Here is a 20331-nt window from a genome sequence, read left to right as displayed (position 1 = left end):
TTTGCCGCAGTGCACCCGCGTGCTAAGGGGAAACCACAACCTCAGAGCGAGACAGACTGCGGCATGCTGGTGGTATCTCTTTACAATTAGGAATCAGCGAGTGCACTTCGTCGATTCAAGAAGATTTATATGAACTTTTTTGTACGTTTATGTTTTATACCACGTACTTTGAAGTCAGGAGCTGTACTTTCCTCGGAAAGTAGCAGAAAGAATACTTTAGGTACAAGTACGTAGAATGCGCTTCAACTAAAGTACAAGTTTCCGTCTATTTGAAGTCAGGTAGGTAGCCAAAGGGGCGAGGAGGTTACCAGGGTTCGCCCCCCCCCCCCCCCCAAATCTTCCATTTTGCTGCGACCTCCTCTACCCCTCCCCCTCATACAGCATTTTGTCATGGGCGCGCCCCCCCCCCCCCCCCCCCCCCTTCCCGCCCTCCCACCTCCCCCCCTCGAAACAAAATCCTAGGTACGTGCCTGCTTGAAGTACCGCGTGTCCCAAATAGTGGCCAGGCTCTTTAAATCGACTGCAAAAATTGGTTTCTTAAACTATCGCGTTCCAATTTTGTACAGCGTTAGCCACAGGTGGTGCATTTTTTCTATAAAATTTGCAAAGAGCGGACTTACCCGAGGAAAAAGTAAAAAAAAGAAAAAGGCTTAATTCCTATAAGAAAGCGGCGAAGCCACCGGTCTTCAGACCATAGGGCGCCCTATGGTTTGAAGACCGGTGGCTTCGCTGCGTTTCCATAGGAGTTAAGCCTCTTTTTGCCCTATGGTTTGAAGACCGGTGGCTTCGCTGCGTTTCCATAGGAGTTAAGCCTTTTTCTGCCCTATGGTTTGAAGACCGGTGGCTTCGGTACGTTTTCATAGGAGTTAAGCCTTTTTTTCTTGTTTTGCTTTTTCCTCAGGTAAGAATAATAATAATTGTTATTCGGCCTAAAGGGCTGCGACACCGCAGAAAGGCCATTGGCCCATTTCTGAGGCCTGCAGTGCCGCATTACTACAAACAAGTTCGCTCTTTGGCTATCGTTGTACAAAATTGGAACGCGATAGGTTAAGAAACCGGTTTTTACAGTCGATTTAAAGAGCCTGGCCGCTGTTTGGCAAACAGGGTAAAGTACTTCCCAACTCTATTTTAACTGATAAGAACTTCACGAGTGTTCAAAATCTCATTTCTTGTTTTGACGATATTAGCCTTAGGTGGACGTCGGCTCACAGAGAAATTTTGTTTTTCTCAGTTATCTTTTAATCCAGGCAACGTGATCTTTTCATTTTTTTTTTTTTTTTTTTTTTCTATCCCAACCGCTTGCTTTATACTCACACGGAGTTTGAGCTGTCTGCGATGAATAGTTAATTTATCCGGCCGAAAAACACGGTTCTCTTTTCTCGGGAACTCTCTGTATTTGTTAAAGACATACAGATATAAAACGGTCATAATATAAACCCTGAAAACGGAGAAATCAAATAACGTACTAGAGGACACAAATTATGAGAGAGATTTTGTCTCGTCTTGTCCATTATTTTTTTTTTTTTTTTTTCTACGTGTGATCGCCTGCATTTTGATATATAAAACGGTGTCTGCCGGCGTGAACTTTCTACCGCGCAACGGTGGCATTTGTTTCTCGTTGTTATTCTTTGTAGCCTTCCTGTGAGCAAGTGCCGCCGGCAGCGAATTCTACGAAGGATAGCATCGCCGTAAACAAAAGGACATAACCACGGTGGACATAACGGCGAGCACGTCCACCGCTTCTGCATAGCCGTGAACAGAGTATAGGTAGCGCAAGGTACCGTCTAATTTAATTGGTCTAGCTCTGAACGCTTATCCATTTATTTACTTTTTACGAAATCGAAAGTCTGCTTTTTTAGATGATTACCCGAAGTGCTTAAAAAATAATATAATAATAAAATGAATGTTTTTATTTACGAAATTTTGATTCAGTTAGTTTATTAATGTAATTCTTCACCCAAAACTTTCCGAAACTGACCCACGGTAGTCGAACCGTCGACGGCTGGAACCTCTTCTCCGCTTGTCCGAGGTGGCAGTGAGCTCCGTTGGAAGCCGATTTGGGGTAATTGATTCTGCCTTTATTATTTAAAGGACCGCCTAATCAGCTCACGACTTAACACCGCCGCGTCAAGATTCGCCTGTGTCTCAAGCGGAACCGAATGTCTAGCCTAATCTGAGCTGCCGACGGCCGTAAGTTGAGCGACTTACGTCAACAGTCGCTGCCATTCAATCGTTACTCTTTTTTTTTTTTTTTTTTTTTTGTCTGTGTCCCTTGCCGTTTCACTGAACTCACATCTGTCACGAAACTAAAACAGCGGAATAGCTTGACGTGTTAGAACGAAGAGGGAGCAGGGCCAGGAAACCGACTGACGCGCTACCGTGTGCGGAAACACGTTTTCGTGTACGGCAACAGGTGCCGTCGTCGCTTCCTTGCGGGGTGTCACTGCACTGCAACGAAAATACCAAGAAAAAAAATTTAAAAAAAATAGTACCCGAAACCCCGCTACGCCTCCGATGTAGTCGACCGAACCGCCGCTCCGTCGATAAACCTTAAAATTGTTCGGTCTAAAAGGAGCGAGTCGTTCGTTCGAAGCGAAATCGGCGTCGTTCGAAGCAAAATCGGTGGCGGCCACGCACACCTGGTAATCGCGCTCGTCGTTACCTTACGTAACTTGCGTAACTTACGTAAGCTTCGTTCTTAGCGTGTCTCCGGTTATCGGCCTTTTGTCTGCGGGTAGCGTTCTGCTCGCATACGGTGGGCACGCTTAAAGCTGGCGCCTGATCGCTGACTGCTCGACGTTTTGCTTTTTGTAGCCTCTGCAGCCAACTAGTCCCTTCACAACATGGCTAGTCCGCGTACCAGAAGAGTGCTTCAGGACCTGAGGCCAAGGGAAACCAACAACGTGAGTTAGCAATAACTTGTTTGTCACACTCTTTTTTTTTTTTTTTTTTTTTTTTGCCGTGGTTGGTTGCGTTTAACATGCAATTCCTGAACGGCCCTTGACAAGGCACCTATGCGAGCCTAGATTTTGATGGGAGCAAAGACCGACAAGGGCCAAACAACCACTCGGGAAACAAAATATTTCTGGCTCTGAATGCAGTATTTTATCCTTAAAGACCTACTAGCAACCAGAAAGAAGAAAACTCTTCTTCAATTCCCCCTTTCCATTTGAGAAGGAGTAGGACTCTGCTCCTTTCCGCGGGAAACAACTGGAAGACCCGCTCCCATGGGGAGAGGGGGAGAGAAGAGTGTGAGAGGGAATTGGAAGAAGGAAACTGGGAGCGGGTTTTCTGCCCAGCAGAAGACAATTTTGTCTGTGGGTGAGGGAAGCCCCAAATCTCGGGGCTTTTCTCACTCATTTTTTCTCCGAATCATGCTTGACATGACACAGGGCTGGGAATATTTTAAAAGAAATAATCTCTTTGCGATGCATCTTCCTTAACAAAGGTCGGCACAACCGCGGAACATAATGGTTATGACCACCAAATTGCCAAAAATATCGACTTGGATTAACTTCGAGTGCATAGCTACGGTGAGGGAAACAACCCAAGCGATTCCCAACAACTCCCGGCATTTCTGACATCATGGTCCTCTGCTCTTGCCCCCTAATTTCCGTTTGCATAAATTGAATTTTATCAGCAAATACGCAATTCTGCAGCAAACACATTGTTGGGGTAGTGACCTGACATAACATCTTGCTGTTTCTTTGCAAAAAAAAAAAAAAAAAAAAGGTTTTTATTTTGGGCATTGGTTAACTAAGTAATCGCACAATCTATAGTACCCTGCTCTCTATTCCTTTAGCTGGAATGGCGGGAGGTAAGCACGCACACTTTCTGTCGCCTTTGCAGAAATGTTTCGAGTGCGGTGCCCACAATCCGCAATGGGTGAGCGTTACCTACGGCATCTGGATCTGCCTCGAGTGCTCGGGCAAACACAGGGGCCTCGGCGTGCACCTCAGGTAAGAAAAAAAACATGTCACCTTCGTTATTTTTCTTGTTCTTTGTTTTTTTTTGTCTCTGGAGGGGTTACTCTTTAGGGTTCTCCAAAGAAACCTCGGGGTTCCCTCATAAACGTTTGGGGGCTTCCCCAAGAACCTAAAGGGGGGAAGGGGGGGGGGCGGATGGTCCACGCTCCCAAATTTGCTCGTCCGTTCCCGCAACTAAGGAACGGGTTCTGCTGGTTTACTCGTCATTTTAGGAGACCCGAACCACCCATTGGTGTATAACTGTGTGGTAAAACCTTCTTTATTTTGCGCATTTGACTTTACAAGGTCTTCAGGCTTCTGCGATGCTTTTTTGCCAAAGTTCCTCGGCTGCCATAAAAGAGAGATGGGCATTCTTCGAGATTGAGAAGTTTTAGAATACCTGGGTCAGATGGACGGAGGCCTTTGTGGGAAAGGGGTTTGGTAAAGCAGTTGTTGGGGGTTATTACCCGTGGAATGGGTTAGGGGTTATAAAACGTCCTATTTGTGAAAAACACCGCCTTCGTCCTTCTCCTGAATCCTTGAGATAAGAAGTTTTCAGGACCAGAAAGTTTATTTTGCGACTCCACGTAAATAGGGCGGGAATCATCTTGCTCCCATTGACATACCACAAGGTGACTTGGCAGTCGTAGAGTCGTGTCTGGATAGGAAGAAGAGTCGCAGTTGGAGGTGTCGAGAAAAGTGGTGTGCTTATCAACTTTTAGGGGTGGAAACAATGGGATTGTTTTAAATAATCTGTCCTCTTCAAAACCCTATCGAGCAACATTTGTTGTCGCACTGTTTGGAACTTCCACCTTGAAGTGATGATTTTGTTAGTCATTGTGCGCACCGACGAAATGACTGGAACAAAATCCACGCGTGGTTAGGATATGTGATTACACTAAGGTGGTCTCAGATGTTGGCACAGCAGTCACTACAGTGCATTCCCTAGGGCACTTTGACCCCTTGAAGGGACCACAAAAGTAAGATTCTTAACTGATTGCAATGCAATGTAGAACAAAGGTATAATCGGACGGTGTGCTTTTTTTTTTGTAAAAATATGCGAGGATGAGTTCGCCTGTGTGAAAAATGACAAATGAGAAACATTGTTTTCCTATCGCCCTAGCTCGCGTGAAATCATCAAATGACACTGTGTGTCACTGTGGTATATATTTGAGAAAATGGAGGGTGTAAAGTGGGGGGGTGCCTATTTTTTTTTTTACTTTTACCCATTTCCTTGTTTTAACAATGTCATAATTACCCATAATGCTCTCTGCTGATTTCACAGCAAGAAAGGCTTAACAAGATGTTTGTCCGTACGAAGAAAAAATATTTCTTTCTTTTGACTTAGTTTAGTTCACATTTTTAAGCTTTCAAATATTTAGTGTGCCACCTACAGGCACCCTTATAGTAAATTGTAATGTAACATGCTAAGCAGATTTATGTGTTCCCTTCGAAGGGCCAATGTGCCATCCTGTCCACACTGTTGATGGCATTTCCTTTTGTAAAGTGCCTACTGTGCATTGTTCATAGCATTGCAGTTTGTTTCCAGATTCTCTAGACACTGGGATGAGTTGTTAGATGAATGAATGGATGCGTGCATGCATATAGTTTACCCTTTGAGTTGTGCAACATCTCGTGTCACATATCTAATGTTTCCAGATTAATGAATGGATGAGTGCGTACAGCTGAACCTGTGAAGTCAGGCGGCAGCTTGCACCACCTAGTTAGTGTATTTAATATCAAAAGCTAACCTGTACCTAATGTGGAAATGCTTAGGGTTAAATATAAATATTTTTAAGGGAAGTCCCCTCGCTAATGAAGATTTATGTAGAGGTCCCGGGATGGTATCCTGGTCCGGGCGGCTTAGAGGGCGTGAGTTGAGCTCTATTTTAGTTGGAAGCCAATTTATCTCAGCATTAAGGTTAGGTCTTAAATAGAAATACTAAGGCCGTCTCGGTTGGGTGGGCAGATGCCTTCCGAAGGCCCGCACTTTGGGCCCTGGAATAGGTTATTAGCTGAACGGATGGATGTGTGCGCATGGTTGAACCTTTTGAATCAGGCTGCATCTAGCACCACAAGCCAGTGTTTCTGCGTGAGCGAGGAGATGTCCTCAGAACGGTTTGTGCTTTGCTCCTATGGCAGCTTCGTGCGCTCCATCACCATGGACAAGTGGAAGGACCTGGAGCTGGAGAAGATGCGGGTCGGGGGCAATGACCGAGCACGCCGTTTCCTCGAGGCCCAACCAGACTGGGACCCCAACGCCCCCTTGCAGCAGCGCTGGGACTCCAAGGCGGCCGCCCTCTACAGGGACAAGGTATCCTCTTGCTCTTGCCTCGCAAAACAAAACACGCCACACCTGGGAAAAACAAAATAAACCCTCGAACTGTAGAGTCTCGCCATAATCTGTCGTGCTATAGAATCACTATAGGTCCCAGCATTGGTTAAATTATCGTTTAAATGTATGAGCAAGCAAAAGGGATGATTGCAAGCATGTACTAAACTAGCGACATGGATGCAGCCACGGCACACAGTGGGCACAGTTCTCAAGCGTGATTGGGCCGAGACGGATAGCAGCAGCAGCCAACACTCTTGTCCGCACGCTATCTCTTGTTGCTAGTTCAACTTCTTGTGTCCCTTGTTCCCATTACAATTTTCAGAAAATCACTCGTAGCGTTTGAATGAGATAACGGTTTGTGCTGAAATTTTGGCACCTGGTTCGGACAGTTGACACTACATTTTGGTGGAGAATGAGCATTTGGCAATGCATAGTTCATTTTTGCGGTGGAAAAAAAACAAAAAACACTGCATTTCTTGGGGGGGACTTTCTGTAGCGTAGGAGCGTACACACCTTTTAAACAATAGTAAAGATACTAGGGAGCGTCTAGCTCTTAGTTACGCGTAGTGGGTAGCTCAGACTCGCTAAACTGGGGCTTAAACCTGAAAGAACACTCTGCATAGGTGTAGGGATGTTTGGGGAAAATTGGGAGTTGGGGGAACTTCTGGGGGTGCTTTGGAGAACCCCTGGGTTCCTAGAAACTCAGCTTGAGTACTTGTGCATTACTCCCAAGACCTGAAGGAGTTCCGAGGCTGTCAGTGGGAAAAAAATGTTGCTCGTCGAAATCCGATGGTCTGCGACAGGTTAAGAGTTTAGGAGAAGCTCTTCCCACTCCTTTCCACTTCAGCAGAGCCTATGCTAGAGAGGAGGTCTAAAAGTGGGAAGTGGCGGGAGGATTTTGCCCTGATCTCTTAACCTTTCACTGGCTATAGATTGATTGTGCAAACCGCCTGACCACAGGTGGCCACGGAGGCCCAGGGCAAGACGTGGTCGGCCGAAACGTCGTCTGCCAGGAGCCACACGGGGCGCTCCTTCCCCAAGAGCAGCTCCGGACCCAACCTGAGGCAGCAGGGGACGGCGGCCACTGGCGGCGGCGGCGGCGGGGCGCGGCAAGGGGACGCCGGGGGACGGGCGGACGACTGGGGAGGGGGCTACCAGAGGTGAGGGGGACATTGTCTGCTGTCGTCAGACATTTGGGTTAAAGCCTATTGCTTGCAATGCGCTGAGTTGGGCCAGTTGGTACTGAGACATGATGTGTGTTCATCTATGTCTCTTCCTTGTCCTGTCTCTTGTGGACTGTTTCTAGAGCGCAGCTCTTCGGTGCCCGTTTCTGGCTTGAGCGCCGTTGGCGTCGACGTCGCTGTAATTGCGCGATGCATTATGGGAAACGTCCCATAATGCAACGCGCAGGACCGTCGTGACGTCACTCGTCAGCCTCGTGACGGCACCATGCCGAAACGTCACAGCGGTGCATTATGGGACATTTCCCATAATGCACTGCACGGGTGTTTCGACACTATGTGGTGCATTATAGGAAACGTCCCATAATGCATCGTGGTGATGAACGCTTTGCGTTATGGGACGTTTCCTATAATGCACCGCGTGGGAGGGAGGAGGAGGACGAGGAGGAGGCAGAGGCGAGGAGCACGGGAGGAGTGAGGAGGAGAGGGTATGGGATGAGGAGGAAGAGCATACCCTCCCCTCAGTACCCTCCCCTCCTCCTCCTCCTCCTCAAGAGCAGCACACTAATTCGGCATTACAGGGTGTGGTAAACGTCTTTCATTTTTTTCATCAAACCTATTGCTTGCATTTGGGTTAAGCCCAAATGCAAGCAAACAAGAATTAGAACAAACAATTGGAAAGTCAAGTTCGAGACAACCAGATAAAAAAAAACAAAAAAAAACAAAACAAGGAAGGGTTGAAATTATTTTTTTTTTTAAGTTAATAGCAACCCCTAACCTATAAGGCTTTTTCTTCTTGCAGGAGCAGATGGTGGTAACCTTATAATTTTAGTTTTTTTTATAACCAGCGATATACAATTTCAGTAGACCTAACTTATTTTACATTGTATACAACTATTTGTTATTATTATTTGTTTTGCAGTCTGTTATATTTAATTTTCTATGCTGATTCCTGCCTTTTACATGCATATATTATAAGTCGTACCTTGTTATGTACTTCGTAATATTGTCTAGTTTCTAAACATTTTTCTTAACACTTTTTTTCTTTTTTTTGTCATGGCGTTTTGGCGGAACACTGCTTTGTATATTGAACTGTAAGGGACCAGTGCCACGTCAGCCTTAACAGCGTCTTTCGAAAAAAAAAAAAATTATACAAGAAAAAGGTTTTCTGTTTTATTGGTTCCTTTTTGCATGCCCTTTTGCACGTATGCTTTTGGTGCGTTCCGTATTTAAAACCGGTTCTGGTCACTGGAAATTGCACCTACCGAGATGTGAAACATATATTTAGGGCATGGGACATTCCTCCTTGTAATGGCCCATAGACAGACCTGGGGTGGCCAGGCTTTGAGAGCTGCTCTTCTTCCCCAGCAGCCACAATGTAACTCTCGGTGCTCTGCGTCAATATTTTTATGCTATGCTGTCGAGGCTAGAATAACTTCCGCGGCGTTCCAATGCCGTCGGAGCCGATTGCACAAATACGTGGCTCTGTGTGGGCGTCTCCTTCATGCGGTGGTGCATGCAAACGAGACCCAAAATAAAGTCGCGCGCTTGTGCCGCAGTGTGGGACTACGGCACTGCGGAAACTACACTGGCCTCGACGACACGAGACAAAAATGCCAACGCGGAGTAAACCGTAAGATACCGATCACATGGCCAACGAAGGCCCACCCCATACTTTATGAAACTTGTTGAAACATAGGCAAAGGATATATCAAGTGCCCAACCCTGCAAACTTCCGAGCTAACCGAACTCTCTCTGCTTCTCAGAGAGGTCAGTGCAAAGTGGTTAAGCTTTACACACGTGCGCTGGTGCAAAGTGGTGAAGCTTGATGTTCCCTTTCTGCTTTCGAACCGAACAAGCACCCGCCCCCATATTTTTGTGATAATCTCCACCTTTTGGGGGGTTGCCTACTCAATACTTTATGGTAGGAACTTCGGGTGCTCTGGCCAGTTGTGCAGCTGTCTGCTCTTTTGTCGCAGCTATGGCATGAACATGGATCAGGTGGCCTCGCAGAGGGACGACTTCTTCAACCGGGTGCAGGCCGAGAATGCATCGCGCAGAGAGTGAGTGGTGTTCCTCTCTTTTCCTTCTCCGGCAGTGGCTGCTTGTAGCTAATTAATGTGAAGCATTTTTTGGATAGGCGTTCAGCATTTAGTGAAGCCCGGATAAAAGCATGGCCGCAAGTCTCGACACTGATTGGATCACGGGTTAGGCTCTTGAAGATAGCCAGGTTTGTCAGCTCAATTAGCGCAAGTATCGCTTCATTTTAAGAGCAGCTATCAAGTGTACGCGTGGTATGCGTTAAACTATCTGATGAAGAGCGCCATGAACGTAGGCATCTGACATCTGGGAACTCAAGGTATCGCTGAATGTTTTTGATGCCAGAACGTTTCATGTATGCAACGCAATTGCCTAGCAGTATTTTTTGCTTATTCGGTTATTTTCAGTATACGAAAAAGTAGTGCAATTTGCCCTCTGTCTCTCTTTCTTGGTTGTGTGCCATCACGTTTGTGCAAAGACATCGGCCAGTCACAGTGCCACGTGCGTTCCAGCACCACTGTGATTGGCTGGTGGCATTTTCTCCTCTCCTTGCCTTTCTGTCTCTCGACTGCATGCTGCCATTTTTGTGCCAAGGCAGCAAATTGTGCTGTTTCTCACAGTAGTATTTGTTACTGCAGCATTGTTTGTTTTTGTTGGAGCGCAACGACTTGTAACACAGACCGAGCAAAAAAACAGTTGTGCTTTGCTTTCATCGGTGTCCCACTTTTGAAATTCTGCTCTCTTCTAGTGGGATGTCGTCGCCCAATGTCATCCTCCGCAGTCTCGCCTACAAGCTCCATTTTAACCGTCATCGCCGCTTTTCTTTCGTCTGTACGATGTCATTGCATCATTAGTGACAGTGCCACATGCCTTGACGATACGGGCTGCTTGCCTTTCTGTGGTAATACTGCTGTCCTGAGCTAAAATAAAGATTACTCTATTACTATTACTCCTCACGCTATCCGTTTGCATTCCGGGAAACTAGGAGACGCCATTCGGCGCAGAGCACATACGGCGCGGACGACATACGGCGCAGAACACATACGGCGCAGACGACATACGGCAGAGAAGGACATACGGTGCAGACGACATACGGCGCAGGCAATGCGGCTTAGGTCTGATCCGCTTCTGTGCATGCAGGGACCTCCCACCGAGTCAGGGCGGGCGCTACAGCGGCTTCGGCAACAGCGTGTCCCAGCCTCCCCGCAGCCAGTCATCCGAGTTCTTTGACGGAGCATGGTCGTCCTTCAGTTCTGTGAGTGGGCCCTCCGGCCGCAACTTCACTGTGGGGTTTAGCCAAAACCACTTTTAAGGCTGGTTTGCACGCATGACTGCTTAAGATTGTGCGTCTTGAAGCCTCTCACAATCTCTTGTGACGAGAGAACACACTGGCGCCATCTATCAGGGAGCCGCAGAGCACTTGCAGTTTCCATACATTTCCTATTTTGTTTGTGCATTACTCTTCCTTTCTTAGCTGGAAAAGGTTTTGATATATAAACAATCATGTCTCGTGGACAGTACGTACGTTTGGTCCCGCGAATTCCGCAGAACCTTCACTTTAGTGAAATGCAGTTCCAGGGTCACCTCATGCGTGGTGCCAGCATGCCAGTCTGTTCCCTCGTCATATATGATTGCAAGAACACTGTCATTAGAAAACGCAACGAGAAAGAGAGGTGTTGACTGGTGTGGTGTGTCTGCCAATCTTTTCTTTTATTCGTTCTATATTTACGAAGAACCAGATTGGAAAATTAAGCTGCCACTACCTTTTTGCTTTCCTCCTCCGTTACTGGCTGCATATTTAGTTTTAGTTAACTTCGTGCCAAAAAATAGGTAGATGGTAGAACAAACGGTGAAGGCATTATGGCCGAAGTTCATTTGTCTGTAGCTTCTGATCATTACGGTTTTGGCAGCTGTGGTGTCCAGCTCTGTCGTTTTCTACTTCGGGTAAGAGTCGAAACAGTGGGAAAGAGGTTTGTTATGCCCCACTTTTTTTGTATGTACGGCATTCCGTCTAATGGCCAGTTCACGCAATACCCTTTTTTTTTTACTTCGCATTATGTTACGGGATCATATGTCTGCTTACATTGAAGATCAAAGGGACATCCATGCCACGTATTAAGTATGGCAACATATTCGAGGAATAGCATTTGAAGCATGAATGTACCGGTGAGTCATAACGGAACGTAAGACATTGTAAGCGAACGCAGCTGTGTGAACGGGGCTTAATAGAGATAGATCCATGACACTCACAATGTAAACTGCAGGGCTTTGCCACCTTTGCATCCGGCGCAACAAAGATCGCTTCCAAGGCATCTGAAAACGTGAGTGTGCTCACCTTACCGACCCCCCCCTTTTTAACAAACGAGCGAACTGCGCAAATCCCTCTCTCACCTTCCATGACGTGCGCTCGCACACGTTTGCAGGCGGTGAAGATCGGCAGCATAGCGGCCTTGAAGGTGGCCGAGATCTCGGGCACCGTCAACGACAAGGTGAGACCCGTTGGCACGGGACAACGCAACCGCTGCACCCAAAGAATGCATCGCTTGCCTTTGTTTTGTTCTCAAGAATTGTTACTCGGTGCATTGCATCTCGAGTGCCTGCCCATTGACCCTTCCGGTGTTGTGTGCATGTCGGTGGCTGTGACGCTAGGTCAAGGACGGCACCCTCATCGGCGATCTCCAGAGCCAGGTGACGACCATCGGATCCAAGGTGAGTGCCCCCCTGCACGCCTCTTCCTTCGTTTCATCTCCGTCTTTTTGTTTTGGTTGTGTCGGTAGTTTCTCGACTTTGTTTTGCTTTGCAACTTTAAAGCACTCTCCCCTCCGAGCGGCATGACAACACGACCCCCGAGAGCCGCCGTCTATGCATCCGTATCGTACCCGTCGCATTATCATCTACGTTAAGGGCGGCGACCCGAACCCCTGAGCTTGGGCTACCCACCTTTCTGGAGCATCGTGGATTTACGCGACCAAATAAATATTGCCTTCGTGACTATTACCTTTGCTTTTGAAAAGCCTTCAGCCTTGTTTGCCATGACCCACGTCACGTGCACATATCTCGCATTCCGACTGCCTAAAACACGTTTCGTAAACGTGCTTGGACACGTTCTAAAGGGCAATTTTGTTCTCGTAAAGTTAATTGCACAAATTGTCCAATGAATGGAGTAATAATCTGCGTAATGCTAACTCAAAGGCATATGTCACGAAAAGGGTCACGAAAAACGAGTACGCTTATACGCATCGTCGCCGAGCTCTAAACTTCCTCGTTGCGGTGTGGTTTTTAAGGAGAGACAGCAGACCGGTGGTTTCAGCCTCTTATTCGCAAAGCTCGTGGGCATAATTCCGGGGACCAGGATGTCCATATGGTCGCGGATATTTCGCGACGATAATCGAGTTCATTTTGGGGAACTGGATATGAGCACCTTACATCCGCCTGCAACACAAGGAGCGAGGCTGTGGCAGAGACGTCCAGCTTCTCCTAGCGTTTCCACCCGATATTCTCCTCGCTTCGCAGCAACTCGCACATCTGCAGGAGCCCCCAATCTGTGCAGGACACGTTCATTATTATTAAAGGGTCTGTGCAACGATCTTAACATCAAAAGAATTTGCATTTCATATTTTTTATATTGTTTATCTCAAAACCACTGAGAGAAAACGCCCCACGTTCCCCCGAAATGACGCAATTCTGCCGCGCGAAGGAGGAAACATATATATCCCCGATCTGCAGTCGCACGTGGTGGTCATTGGAATTTTTGTGAGAAGTCGTTCAAAGCATGTAAGGTTTAATGGTGCCATCTATAGAAAGTCAACAAAACCATTTCCTTTTTGTCGCTACCCTCCCCACCTTTCCTGTGGTGAACCGCCTCTTGTCTCAATCGCTCGTCACGATCTTGGACGATGCTGAGCAGGAGCGGTGCTCTATTGTAGCCGAGCCTGACCTTGAAAAATTGATGGTCGCTAAGAGAGTGTGCATACGTCACATGAAATCAAGTTCCCTGCCATATTTAGAAGGGAACTGAATTTGTGAATGCACCCGTGAGGTCCTGTCACGCGACGTCAATTTTCCCACAGACCTAGGCAGAGAAACCGACTCGTTGCATAAGTCACGTGATGTCATTTTCCCCTGCAAACTTTAGCGGGAAATCTACGGATGGACAGACAAAATTTTAGAATTTGGATTGCGTCCGTAAAAAAGCAGTCTATGCTTTAGGGACTAGCGCACACGAGAGAAAAAGGGTTTTCTGTTTTTTAATTTGTAGGCGTCATAGACAACTTCCCCGAAATGAATTGGCCAATGTTCGGAAATCGTTGCACGCCCCTTCGACTCGCAAGTCGCTCCCTCTCCGTAACCGAGGCCCTCTCCATGCCCCCAGGTGGTGGACGTGAGCCGGCGCGGGGTGCAGGACCTGTCGACACTGTTCGCCAACAAGGCCACCACCCTGGAGACGGCCGAGGGCGCGCCGACGGAGAAGTCCTCGCTCCTGCTCGGGGGCAGCAGCCCCCCCGGGAACCCCAAGGACAGGTAAACCCCCGTCCCTTTTTTCTTCCGCACGGCCGCCCAACGAGGAGGAGCGCAAACTCTTCCGTTGCCCGTCCCCAAAGAGTCGAGGGCCGTCCAAACGGGACACGGCAGAAGTCACGCGCTTCTCTCAAGAGACGCGAACGTTGCAGCGCGCGCATCCGTTGAATGTTGGTGTAGTCCTGGGACGCGTCTCCAACTGGTTTGTTTACTGCGTCCCAAAAAGCGGTCCCTTGATTTCTGCCCCACGACGTCAAAGAACGGTCACGCCGTCACCGGCCACGATCCTGGTAGTGTCGAGGCAGTGGTAACAAACGTGGCATACACCCGTTCTACTGCGGGTCGGTCTTCGGCCCGACGTCCCACCAAAGTTTCGGCAACCAAGAGTTTGGAAGCCGCGACCACGGCGACGCTCTCTTTTGCTTGTGCTTTGTTCCAGAATTTCTACGACTAACTATCAGGGTCGCGCCCCCCAACGGCCCGACGCTCCGATTTTTGCGACGACGTTTGTTGCTGCTTTGGGACCGCTTTCGACGCGTGGGTGGAATGGGACGTTAAACGTGCCAGACGGAGACCCGTCCCAGGCACCGTAGTTACGTTTCCGGCCGAGTGCCCGCTAATCGATGGAGGCCTATTCCTGAAAATGCGCCGTATGACCGAGCTTTCGGTTGCACGTCAAAAGATCCCCAGGTGGTCTAAATTAACCTTCGGTCCTCCTCTGGGGCGTGCCAGATGCCCTTCGTTGTTTTGGCACGTAAACCTTTAAATTTACCTTGCACTGTAGCCATGAAACAGTGCAGCTTTCCTCCTCGTCTCCTCGCTGTCGTCTCTTCCCCTTTCTTGTTTTCGAGAGATTAGGGGACTGACGACGACAGCAGAGGCCTTGACGACGGCCAGCGGGGCGTGCAAGTATCTGTCCGGACCCATTGATGAATGTGCTCCAAGTCTCTGCTTGAGGACGCGAGCAGAGAAAATCTTTTCCCTCCGGCGTGCCGGACAAGAGCAGACCGCAGTACGGCACGGGTCATGAATTTAAAAAGTGCTGCGTCTGCTGTGTTGTGGACGGCCCTTCAGACACGCATCGACTGGCAACCTTCTTTCTAACTCCTTGCCAACATAGTGGTCTTACACGGCTCTTCCGACTTCTGAAATCTCGGTTCTCTCAGAAATGTTTCTATGGGTCTTAGAAAAAAATGTTGGGAGTGCTTCATTCAACTCTGTAGCAGCCACCTAGAGCTTGATTCTACGAGAAATATTTTGAACCACATAAAGAAGAGTGGTGGTGTAGTACCTGCACTGATCGCATACAGTGCAATCCACTTATACACCGACACGCGGGCTTGACGTCACGGAGCTGCGGCGGCGCTGCGATCGCGCCGGAGCCGGGGGGTGTGGGCAAAAGCGCGCACGTTTCGCATGGGCGTCATAGCATTTCAGCATGCCCTGAAGATGTGTTGCCGTTAATTGCACCGAAATGTGCAAGAAAAGCAGCGGAGTGAGTTTCCACAAGTTCCCGGCAGACTCTGAAACGCATAGAAGGTGGATAATATCCGTGGATCGAAAAGAATGGTCGCCTCGCGCGAACGACCGTTTGTGCGGCAAACACTTTCTTGGAGGCAAGTGCGGCTTCCATTTCAATCTCCGTCCCGAGGCTTGCCTATGTGCAGGGAAACCGTTGTCTGATCGAGACCACCCGGATTTTGTTTCCACGATGTTCGCGCACAACGCACCCGGGCACCCCCCAAGCGCTCGTCGGAGGCTCGCTACGCCCGTGCTACCAAGCAGAAGGGGTTCGACGACAGAACGGCAGTGTTGTAGGCGTTACCAAAAAAAAAAGTAACGAAATACGTTACTCGTTACTTGCAAATAAAAGGCACGCGTTACTGAGCTACGTTATCTAAAAATAAAAGGACGCGTTGCCGCTAGCGATAAAAAGTAAGGCACGTTACTTCTGCGTTACTTTTTTAAATTATGATGTAACACATTTTACGGTTTTGACGATACAGGTCATATATAAAAAAACATTATGTTCATGCAGAAACTGAACATAATTACTTTAGCTCTTTTCACGGTTTCACCTAAATACTTACGAGAAAAAACGCAAAGAAAAACATGGCTTGACGCCTAAAACACGGAAACAATTGAAGTGTAATTTCTTTAAGACTTGGGAAGTAGTAACGACTAACGTAACTACGTTACTTGAAATAGTAACATAAGTACGTTACCCGTTATTGTGCCAAAAACGTAACGATTAAATTACTACGTTACTGAAAAAAGTAACGCGTTCCTGGTAACGCCGTTACTTGTAACCTGTTACTGCCAAGACTGCAAAACGGACAAACCTTTACTGGTTGCAATGCCTTCTGGTCATGAGGGTATGAAAAATATCATACCTTGACTTGAAGACGCTCTGTGTATTTAGTCAATTAATGAATACACACACTTCCGCAGACCCACAGTCTGCTGATCCCGCCGGTAGTGCGGAAACCGACTCGATGTAATCGTAGACCTCGAGAGACTTGTACGCCTGCACCGTGTCGGCCGTGAACTGGCTTGGCGAAAAAACTAAATAAACGACGACCTGAGCCGTTGACTTCCGTGGCAGCAACTTTATGTCGGAAGTCCAGCAGGCCTTGTTTACGGCGTACGGATCCTCGTAGGCAACGCCGTCCACGCACAGTTTGTTTCGATACCGCTACCGTTCAGGCTCGGGCAACGAGCTCAAATAGTCGGGCATAGCATACGACATACGTTATGAGGAAATACGACGCACAAATAAAGATATAAGCGTCCCTACAACGTCAACAACGAGCGCACGCCACAGAGCGCAATGGCGAAAACACGGACAGCCGGGCTGCTTTTGCCCACATAGCTACCGCGCATGCGCGGCCTCCCAGCCGTGTTGGTAAACAGAGCCGCTCCGCGTGTCGGTCTATAACGATAATGAGGTGACCAGAAAATGCAACCGTTTTAACCGATTATTCTATTTGGACTGGGTACCCCTTGCACAAACGCATGTTCCACTATGAACTGACCGTTATAAGCTGTACCCAGTTATTCGTGGTATTGTTAAAAGTAGATTGCACTGTAGTAACCTTTGAAACCTAACATACATCAGAAATTGTATTACAAATTGAGTAAGAAAGCATGTTGATGTGCCTGTATTACCTAGCTATGTTGTAACTTCTGACAGCTGCCTTTTGTCAACTTTTTTTTTTTAAGCACATTAAAAAAGAATTTTGGAATAACCAGATTTTCTCTTTGCAGCTCTGTAAGCTGAATTCTGTCCAACATTACCGTATTAACCGGAATATAGGTTGAATTAATTTTAAAAAGTGGACCTGAAAAGGTTGACCCTCGTCTTATATAACGGTCATTAGCGGAAAAACAAAAATAATCTCGCAACACTGGGTGGCTGAAGCAGCCGTCGTGTTTTTCTTTGCAATCGCCTAGCACTCGTCCACTGGTCACGATTCACTTTCACTTGTGCTCCTTGGTTCGTTGCATCTACCGTTGCCGCTCCCGGAGTGATAGTGAGCGGAAGAAGACTGTTCACGGTAGCCTTCAAGAAGAAGGCAATCGCCTATGCAGAAAGCCACGGGAATGTTGCAGCGCAGCGAGAGTTTGGTGTATCGAAGAAAAGCATGCACTACTGGCGAGGCCAGAGACAAAAACTGGCATTGTGTAGCCAGGCGAAGAAAACTTCATTTCGTGTAAGGACTGCGATGTACCCCGAATTGGAAAGAAAGGTGGCAAATTTTATTCAGGATGTGCGCGCCAGATCGCTAGCTGTGACGTCGGAGTGCATCCGTACGAGAGCCATCGAGGTCGCTCGTGCCTCCAAGCCCTGGAGGGCGCAATTCAAAGGGACGGCATCGTCCCTTTGAATTGCGTTAGTGAACTCATCGTCGGACGAAGGTTCTGAAGAATCTGAGTAGGAACGCTCGTGCACTTCCTGTTTTATTGTGTACGAAACAATTAAATAAATGTTCCGTGCTTTCTCGTCCTTCCGTATATTTGACCAATTTTGGTACCAAAGTAAGGTTACGTTTTTTTGCCATAAAAACTTTTTTTGCTTTTTGCAACTTGTAAATTAGGGGGTCGACCTATATTCCAGTTTTTACGGCATTTTAACCACGTAAAAATTATTGGTGGAGTGCTTGGACCAGCGGCATAGACTTTCAATTTTCCCTGAGGGGGGCAGGCTGAGAAGGGGGGGGGGGGGGGGGGGGGGGTGCTTTTCCACGCATCTTTTTACACCAGCCATCATCAGTAGTTTATTTTAGGGGGTATGAGGTTCTGGAGGGACGAGGGGGGTTACACCCCCCCCCCCCCCCCACCCCCAAATCTCACCAGGGCGGGGCTCGAGCCCCGATGCCCCCCTGTAGTCTACGCCTATGGCTTGGACGTTGGCCAACGGATCCCTAGATGGGGTGGCGGGTTTAAATCCCGGCCGAGGTGCCCACAGTCTGATGGAGGCTTATCGAGGAAAAGGTGCCATTCAACCATGCTTTTGGTTGCACGTCAAAAGCTTACCGGATGGTCGAAAATAGTCCTCAGTTCTCCGCAAGGGCTTGCTATACGCGCTTTGTTGGTTTGGCACGTAGAACCTCCAAATTTAATTTGGAGTGCTCGGATTGACTCTATCATCCGTCAAGTAGTGTCGCATAACCCGTGGCACCTGACGGCTTGGTTTCTAGCATAAGTTCATGGCCCAATTTCTTTTCTTTTTTTTTATGTAGAGGTGGGGAAAGTTTGTTCTGTGGTTGGCTCTGCCAATTAGGGCTTGATCGTCCAGCCAAGCCCTAATTAGGGACCCGACATTTCGAGGCCCACTTGGCCTCTTCTTCAGGGGCGACTGTAGCAATGGCCGTTGAGGAGCAGTGTTTTTGCTAACAGCTGTGCTCTGTATAATGGGCGGTACCTTGCACCACCTACCCTAGAAACCAAAAAACCAAAGTATGATTCATCCCCTCGCCCTTCTAAGCCAATTTCCTTTCCCTTTGCATTTTTGTAACTATCACCAAACAGTGGGATATCGCCACAATGACCTTTGGGGTATTGGGCAAGAAAACTAGAAACATCACCCCTCCCCCGCCTCCTCTCCCCGGTGAGGGAGTCGTCGATTTCTCTCTGGCCAAACCTTGTCGACGTCACCCCAGACCCGGCCCCCTGGAAGACAGGGTTGAGACTTTGGGCCAAAGCCACGCGGGAGGGATTCCCAGTTTTTTTCTGTCCAGCCTGTCCCCAGCTGTGCTAAGTTAGTTGTATGTCTAATCTTTGTGCCCAGTGGTGCCGACTCAAAAATCAAAAACCCACACTAGGAATACCGCTGTCTGCGAAACGTGACAGCCCAATGCCACAAGCATGACTGGGAAGCATGTGTTAAAAGAAACGCTAGCGTGTGCATGTTTGTCTGCTCTTTGTGCAGCTCTTGCTTTGATGTGCCCGTTAATTGCGCTCGCGCGCGTTAGTGTTTTTTCCTTCGATCTCGGAGCACCTTCTTGAAGTTGCCTGCTGATTAGCGAGCTAAGAATTCCTCGTTTGCATGCGCTGACGAGATTCGCTCAATGCGCAGAGCTCGCTTCTACTACAGTGTACTAGAATACATACTCCTGCTATGCTCAAATTTAGGGTGACAAATACTAAAGCCCCTTTATAAATTAGAATAGCGCGGTTCGTTCTTAAAAATTTTCCTCTTCTCTGGCACCTTTGCTAAAAATTGGCGTCGTCATTAACCGCATCGACCAGTACCTCCGCTCAAAAATGGCATCTTCATTGACCACGTTGAGCTTCGTCTTCGCTCAAAAATGGTGTCGCGTAGCTACAGTGAGGGAGAGGCTTGGAGAGGGGGAGTTGCGTTGCTTCTCCGTTTACAGGTGTTTTAGTAGACAGAAGTGCATGTCAAATGCCCACAATGGACCTTTTTTTAAATAGGGGGTTCGGGAGGTTCTGGTATGAAAATACGTGAGCACATGCTCAAGGGAGTGCGGGCACTCCTTTGACCAAGAAAGCGAGATCCTTCTTTCTCTAAGGAGCAGCGGGCAGTTACCTTGAGTGGGCTCTCCCAAAGTCCCTATTGTGCAGTGCTGGGAAGTACTTTAAGTATGTTACACTTAAAGTGGTATTTCAAGTAGGTTTAGTATACTTCTACTTTTCTTGAAGTACATCTCTTAAGCATGTACTTGTACTTAAAGGGTTTTTTTTTTTTTTAGTACTTTGGAAAGTACAACGTTTGACTTCAAAGTACATGCCCAAAATTTGGTCGCGTTAAATTTGTATCGCAAAATGA

The 20331-nt window shown here is 47.8% G+C and overlaps 1 protein-coding gene across 3 annotated transcripts in view; it reads left to right on the top strand.

Annotated features, from left to right (window-relative positions):
- The first annotated feature begins 1975 nt into the window (after positions 1-1975).
- LOC115308586 (ADP-ribosylation factor GTPase-activating protein 1) overlaps positions 1976-20331 on the top strand; it is a 32016-nt gene continuing 13660 nt past the window's right edge. The window contains exons 1-11 of one of the 3 annotated variants that reach the window (XM_040210911.3): positions 1976-2062; positions 2815-2903; positions 3850-3959; positions 6108-6279; positions 7261-7460; positions 9461-9544; positions 10662-10776; positions 11786-11842; positions 11945-12010; positions 12171-12230; positions 13894-14042. In XM_040210911.3, the coding sequence (XP_040066845.1) occupies positions 2844-2903; positions 3850-3959; positions 6108-6279; positions 7261-7460; positions 9461-9544; positions 10662-10776; positions 11786-11842; positions 11945-12010; positions 12171-12230; positions 13894-14042 (1073 nt within the window). In that variant the 5' untranslated portion in view covers positions 1976-2062; positions 2815-2843. Of the gene's footprint in view, positions 2191-2814; positions 2904-3849; positions 3960-6107; positions 6280-7260; positions 7461-9460; positions 9545-10661; positions 10777-11785; positions 11843-11944; positions 12011-12170; positions 12231-13893; positions 14043-20331 lie in introns of all 3 variants that reach the window. The other 2 variants (XM_040210913.3, XM_040210912.3) reach the window with 2 other exon arrangements.

This window comes from Ixodes scapularis, unplaced genomic scaffold, assembly GCF_016920785.2.
Source record: "Ixodes scapularis isolate PalLabHiFi unplaced genomic scaffold, ASM1692078v2 PGA_scaffold8__174_contigs__length_109621045, whole genome shotgun sequence".
Lineage (NCBI taxonomy): Eukaryota > Metazoa > Arthropoda > Arachnida > Ixodida > Ixodidae > Ixodes > Ixodes scapularis.
The sequence above is the reverse complement of the archived record's forward strand: the minus strand, read 5'-3'. Positions and strand labels throughout refer to the sequence as shown.